Genomic DNA, 7476 nt, shown 5'->3' with positions numbered 1-7476 from the left:
AGGGTGGGGAACATCCCCTCCCTCCGCAGGGCAGATAGGCGAGGAGGAGGCAGCACAATCATGGCCTTAAAAATAAACATTTCATTTATTTTCCCTTTTTTTCCCCCAGCCTGTAGCACCTGCTGAAGGAAGGAGGGCTGCCCCTTGCCCCCTCCCAGAGAAGGGCATGGTGGGTGAGCAGCGGTACGGGCTCTGCCCCACGGCAGGCAGGTCAGCTAGCCCAGCTCCAAGGAAATTGTGCCGTTTTCTTCTCTTTGCAAAAGCCAAAATAATTAAAAAAATAAAATATATGCAGGCAGCACCCACTGCAGAGCTGCCATCATGTCTGGAGTAAGCAGCGTGGTTGTATTCTGCTTCCTGGGGTGCTGGGTGTTCGCATGAACCTCACACAGCCACTGCTGGTCTGTGACCCCAGAGAGAGGCATCATTTGACTTCCCAGGGTAGGACACCCCGACCAGTACCAGGGGAATGGTGGGGCTCCCACTGCAGTCATCTTCATGGCAGTCCCGACTGCACTGTAGCCGGTCAATAACACTGCTGCAGGGACTACGTATACCAAAGTCAGTCCCTATATTTACAATAACAACAAGAACAATTTGTATAAGAAGTGGCAAATATTGATACACATCCTTAGGAGTGACAGACTAGTAGGTTTCCTCACCCCAGCCCCAAAGTTGGAACCATAATCAGGACTTAAATAGATAGGATCAACTAGTACATAGACAGAGCCAGTCCCCTGCACCAGAATTAGTGGGAAACACCAGGCAATAAGAAGAGAGACAGAGTCCACATAAGCCAGAATAACTTAAAGCAATATCCCCCTTCCAAAGACAAAAACCCCCAAACCGAAACGTTTCCCAGTGAAGAAAATTCCCAGCCTATACTGTTTCCCAGTGAAGAAAGTTCCCAGCCTATACTGTTTCCCATTCCTACTGTATTTAAGTGCTACAAAACCGTAGCATGAACAGTATAGGTAGAACCAAGATAGTGGTTTTTAAGACAAGAGTTACCATAGCAAACATTAACTTAACCGGTAGCTCAGTGAAAAGGCACAGGGCCCATTTCTTATCTTTAAGACTTTATCCCTACTTTTAAAAAGCATTAACTTTATGGTGAAATTGTGGCAAGCTCTTAATTAAAATGCAATTTCTTGAAGAGGAGTCATCATCTTAAAACTTTTTCCAGCATCCCCAATAAGAGCAGGTTGTTTTTCATTTGCAAAAGATTGTTGTAACTGAAGCTTATCAGCTATTACAGCTACAGTGCAAATAAAAGTCCAGCCCATAGCTGTGGAAAGTCTACAGTGTTAGAAAACAAACAGAAAAGTAAGCCTCTGTTTAGAATAGATTTGAGTGTGGAAATCCACAGTTTGACTGTGACAAAGAAAGTGATAACATAGTTAAGACCAGTTTATCTTAAGGAAGTGCATGAAGTTTTTTTAAACTTTTTTCCAGAGGAGCAGAGAGACAGTTATAAAAGCACTCGTGAGACATATTGGACACAGAAGTTGAGATCGCATCCCCACCGAATCAGAAATAAACTTGTGACAGCAGAACTATGACACCTTGTTCTGCATTAAGCCATTGCCTATACGTGTATTTTCATCAAGGAGGGGTAGCTTTTGGCCTGGGTTAGACTTAAGTCATCTAACAGCAACCTCTAGTGGCTTAGGGCGCTCCCCGACAGATCTGTCCCATCTTCAGCCGGAAACAAGGGTTTAAACCACAGCAGCACCAAAGCCCTGTTCTGGGAAAATAACACCCAACTTGCCTCCAGATAATCATAGGAGGTACCAGAACAGCCAAGGGATAATCTTTACACTGTTCCTAATCACATTACCAGTCTGAGCATGACAGCTTTTGCAAAGGAAGCCCTGAGTTCACTCAGAGAGAAAACAAAGTACAAGAGCCCCACTGTATTTTCCTCAAGTCCATTTTAAAGGCAGTTCCTAACCAACATGCTTTGTCTGGGCCAAGCAACAAACTCCCATCATCTGAGGGGACTTCAGTAATACAAGAGGGTACCATTTTGTTAAAATCTAATTTGTGGCATGACAAATTAGATAATTTGATTAGTTACCCCACCAACTTTCTAGGTATGCTCCAGCAGGCAGGGACCTTGTAAAAAGGAGTATCAACATCATTACACAAGAGTTTATCCAACTGGTAGGATCGGAGGGATTCAGTATATATCCTCTACAATCAGTCTACAAAACACTGAAATCAACTCGCATTGGATTTTGTAAGCTATGTTGTAGACAAAAATATATTTGAGTGTAAACGTGAAAATACAGTGTGGCAGGAGCTAGGTTTCAGTGCCCATAAAGCTGAATATTTTGATAAAGCTAGTCTGAAGTGCAGTGTTGATTCACCTGTTCAACACGAGGAAAGACACATGGTTTCTATTACAACATACTTAAGTGCCACCTTAATATGCATTCTATTAAAAAGTACGTTCATTTGGCAAAATTTTCAGCTTGACAGAAGTTGTCAGAACTCAAGTGGATTACAGACAGCTAATTTGAAAGCAAAACCACATTTTACAAACTATAGAAAGGCATCAGCATTTATAGTACTCAATAGCATAATTTGCTTAATAATCCAGAACTATACAGTTGGGTCCCAGAATACTACGCATGGAACAGGAGCAAGGGTAATACAAACCCCCATGTATTATTCTTAATTGCTTTATGGGCCATGTTATGACGATTTCTTGAAACCTTTTAGAATTGGGTAGATGTTCTCAAATGCCTCATAGATTTCAGAACGCTCTTTTGCTCCTAGAAAGACATTTAGGAAAAAACAAGTTAAGAATTAACAGTGTTGAGAATAACTGAATACAACTCAAATGTAATAAGACTACAAGCCATGAAGAAACACAGGAGTTTAAAAGCAACTTCCTATTAGTTTAAGGCAGAATTTCTATCATACTTCTGCTACCTCACAAAGAACAATTTCTAGCTTGCTTTGCTTTAAGACTGGACTATTTTTGTTTAATCTGTGGAACCAAAACAGCAGCTGGCTACTCAACAGATAAAAAACTTTGGCTTTGGAAAAAAAGCAACTGAGGAGAACCATGGTGTTAACCTGCTTAACAGTAACAGCTCTGCCTGTTGATAAGGTAAGTGGAAAGACAGAAACAAGAAGTGAAGGGCATTTATTCCAATACTGGAACTTGATCCACAGTTTGAGAAATCCCTTCCTCCAGTTCCGAGAAGCTTTTTTTTGCTTTTAAGCTTTGTTAGGGCATGTGCAATTTCAAAGCCAGTCTTTTCCATCTTACTGCAAGCAAGTCTTTAATACCAAGTCTAGTACACTAACTGTATTGCAGTAAGCAGTGACATTACTCTACCATGCTAGTGCAACAAACATTAGTTACCAAAAAAGCAGCATTTAAATGAACTAGCAGTTGGATTAAGTGCCATTCAGGATGAATGCGTAAACCTTTCCCTCAGAACACACTTGGACATGGCTAATTCATCTGCATTACTACTACAACTTTTACTTTCAAAAGTAAAGTTGCTTTCAAGTTTACTTTCTTGATTAGAGGAAAAACCTCACAGCTCAGCAAATTCAGTTTTGTTATTACAGTTGGGCCCAGTGTTCACAGACAAGGACTCGGTACTTCTGAGCCTGCTGCGCACACAAGGGTTTTGCAATTAGCGTACCCAAAAATGCAAGTATCAGTGGAATGGAACTGGTCAGTATGACTTTCCTGGACCTAAGAAGATGGTGGGGGGACATTGGAGGGGGAAGCATTTAAGCTTTGTAGCTAGTGCCCCATTCTTCAGTTAGCTCAGATCATTCATGATTTATGATTGTGAGAACCCCTGGCTAAGGCAGGCACTTCTCTTTTGTCTTTCACATACCTCAAAGCTGTGTTGTGAATATACATACAGCATTGAGGTCCTCTGGGAACAAGTACCATTTACCTTTCGGTACATCTGAATAAAAGTATTTTTCACAAGCTTTACAGAAGAATGTTAGGAACATGCATTCAGGAATTCAACTTTTTTGACGTAGGATCTGAGGTACAGATATTTGCTGAGCACACTTACTCCACAAGGCTTTTGCCAAACAGTCTGGAAACAAGTTCTTAGGTCTCCACCCTTTCCTCCAACAATCCCTACTAAATCTTGTCAGAGTGAAGTGTTTTAAGAAGTCTGCTTCCTGTCCAAGCAATTTAAAATTGCTTATTGTGATATTTGTATTTAAGTGACTGAGTAGTTACTAGCTTGTCAGCATCCTGTTGGGGTTCTGTCCATTGACACATGGCAGTATGCTTCAAATAAAATAAAGCTACTCAAGTTTAACGACATGGAAATCTGAGACGCTATATGAAGTAATATGAGGTTCTAGTGCAACAATACTGATACTGTTATCTGCAGAAAACACAAGCAGCAGTAGGCATTAAAAAGATTGCTGAGTGGCTTTACTGTGGCAAGTTACTAGTTTAGCTAATGTTCAATTTAAATGCTTTCTCAGAAGATGTGGTAGCAATTGATTACAGATGTACAGAGGGAGACCACTTACCAGTCAGTACAACTTTTCCAGACACAAAGATAAGTAGCACTATCCTTGGTTTGACCATCCTATAGATAAGGCCAGGAAACAGTTCAGGTTCATAGCTGTTTCAAAGCAAGCAGGTAAGATTAGTAAAATGAAAGTACTGTTTCAGTGTTGTGTGCATAAAGTGCTCTTTAATTACACTAACAATAGAGTAATTAAACCCACAGATTTTAGCTAGCTACCTAGAGAAAGGCAGGTCCTGTTTTAGACATCTTCAAGAAAAACATGATAATCCCAGCTGCAGCTGGTAGTTCTTCATGCTTACTTTTAAAGAGTTCTGAATGTGATTTTCCATAGCATTGAAACATTATTGTAATCTTCAAACAGTACTCAAATCCTTCTTAGTCTGCAAAGAGCCTTTATGAGGAAGCATCTTGTGCAACTAAGACAACAGTCAAGTGAATCTTTAATATATATTTAGTCCCCAAATTAAATGCAAAATATTAAATGCAGTGCTAATAAAAGACAACTGGGTTTTGATTTTGTCAGTGCTGAAATCTTCATCCTTTCCTGAGGGATGGCAATAACTAGTTCCAAACAAGCTCACTTTGAAGGCACAGCATGCCCATCACTCAGCTGTAAGTTTACTTTAAATCGATGGCTAATAGACATGCACACAGAAAGAACCAAAGCGATAGCCCAGAAACACACTATATTTTCAGCTCTGTATTTTGCAGCTGCAGTCTGGCTTCATGCCTGAATGTTAGAAACCTTATCCTTGCAGGCAGGCATCTGGTTTGATGGGAGTTAAGAGGCCCGCTTAGTATTAAAGGTTCATAATGCAGCAAGGGTATAGACCAGGTTCGAGTAGCTTAAGAGCTGCTCCAATTAAACCTGAAGTGTTTCATCAAGACTGGTTATTTTCCTATTGACACGTCTGCAGTGAAGAAAAATACCTGCTAAGGTTTGATATTGCACTTGGCAATAACAGGAGACTAGTAAAATTGTGATCACCAGCACTGCTCAGATTAACGAATCTCTGGTGCACATTGCTTATATGCAGCAACACTGAAGATTGTGTCAACAATCTTCACTGTCAGAGAAAGCCTTTATAAAAGAGAATATCTTAATTAACCAACTGAGCAAAGATCCCAGGAGCTTCTTGCAGTTCTTCAGCCCTTCATCTTAACCAGGTCTAGCATGCATCCAATTTACCCCAGAAGTGACTGAACACTTGTGTAGCATGCTCTTGGGCGCAATGTTTCTAAAGCCGGTGCTTATGGTGTCCCCGCAAGGAGGATATAGTGAACACCACACAGGAGGGCAATTCAGAAGAGCCCTTCACTGTTGAATTGTGTCAGTCACGGTTTCAAGCATTGGAAGCTTTACTGCTAGCTGCTGTATCTCATACCGGCAATTAAGCAGAGGGTCATTTTGGCCTGTGACCCACTCAGAACAGGAGTTATTGCAGAAGATAAACCTTACTATCTTTATTGTAACACATGGCATCTACAGCCACTTCATGCTTGCTGAACCAGCGTGCGTGCCTTTTGGCGAGCCAAAGACATGCTAGATATTCAGCATCTGGTTAATTATTACTCTCTTTTGCCAGGCTTGTACAGCCTCAGAATTTGACTCTGTTTGCAGCTGGCAAGGCACGGCTCCAAGTTGCATGGGGTTGTAACTCCGACTTCCACATACCTGCTGCACTGCTGGTGAGTGAGAACCAAGCCTTCCAGCCGGATGGGGAACCTCACATCACAGCTCCCAACCATATTCTGTATCTTGAAGTCCAGGAACTTGGCAGGGAATCCAAGCTTCTGCACCACACGCGCGTACTTCCTGGCTGCAAGCCGTGATTGCTCTTCACTGAAGGAAGAGCAGAAGGGGCAAGCAGCTTCGAATAGTGCTTTCTTCTGCTCTCAAGATGGAACTCAGTTTAAAGCCCCCACCATGCTAATCTGTGCTCCAGAAAAAGTTTCACTACTGCTCAAAATAGCAAGCCTCTATCCCCAGAACCACCTCAGTGAGCTAAAAGGAATAAGGCACTTTGTTATTCACTTTCCTGCGGTCTATTTGAATGTGCCAGAGCACATTGCATCACTCAGGAGTTCCCCTCTTCAGAAGTTTCTTTCTCAGTTCCCTACAACAGCTTCTCAGAGCTGATCCAAGAGGTAGACTGCAGACAGAAGTACAATCATCTAGCTAGTTGGGGTGGTGGTAGGGGTTGGAGAAGACGTCTCCTAAGCTGTAAGTTAATGCATTATCTCGTTGACAGTTTAGGGACATAAAAACCAAGGCAGCTCTTGAACTGGAGGAAAAGAGCTTCAGAGTACAGAAATCAGCTTTGCTTTTCTCCAGTTCCCACTTTCTCTAGAGGCAGATGTGTTGACTAGTGAACACAGATACTGAAGAGAGACTTGACAGACACAAGTTATGTCCTAACTCACTTTAAAGTCAGTGAGAAATGCAAATAACCCATTCACAATTCCTGGGCATTTTAGCAGCTTTTCTGCTAATGTCTGCTCAGCTCAATCTATATTCAGGGACAGAAGCACGCAGTTCAGTAATTACTAAACTGCCATCATGAAGGTAGACGTTTTTCTTGCAATTATGACAGCCTTTTTGCTAGATAATTTAAACAAGGTTTTCTGACATTTTTCATCAGAAGATAGGCATAGTTGCAAGACCCAGACCTTTAAAGGGAAGGAAAAACAAGAAAATACCTTTTTGCTCCTGTGCAGACCATTTTTCCTGAACTGAAGATGAGGGCTGTTGTTCGTGGTTCCCTGATTCTCATGATCACAGCAGCAAACCTCTACAAATTCAAAGGAAGACCTCACAGTCCAGCTGAGGGATTTAGCTGGTATTATGTTTCTGTTCATTCTTTCAAGAATTGTCACTTTCAAAGCCCAACACAACGTGCATTTGCTTCATAAAATTTACCACCCTGCAGTTATTTTCCAC

The 7476-nt window shown here is 41.5% G+C and overlaps 1 protein-coding gene across 1 annotated transcript; it reads right to left on the bottom strand.

Moving 5' to 3' along the window:
• Positions 1 to 2700: 2700 nt before the first annotated feature.
• LOC104168145 (TATA box-binding protein-like protein 2) lies at positions 2701 to 7327 on the bottom strand (the record flags this gene model as incomplete). The annotated part of the gene is made up of 4 exons (XM_009708622.1): positions 2701 to 2780; positions 4534 to 4628; positions 6211 to 6378; positions 7236 to 7327. Coding segments are annotated over 4 exons (435 nt in total), but the record flags the coding sequence as incomplete, so codon positions are not given.
• Positions 7328 to 7476: the final 149 nt, after the last annotated feature.

The sequence above is a fragment of the Cariama cristata genome, unplaced genomic scaffold, assembly GCF_000690535.1.
Source record: "Cariama cristata isolate BGI_N322 unplaced genomic scaffold, ASM69053v1 scaffold41639, whole genome shotgun sequence".
Classification (NCBI taxonomy): Eukaryota; Metazoa; Chordata; class Aves; order Cariamiformes; family Cariamidae; genus Cariama; species Cariama cristata.
The sequence above is the reverse complement of the archived record's forward strand: the minus strand, read 5'-3'. Positions and strand labels throughout refer to the sequence as shown.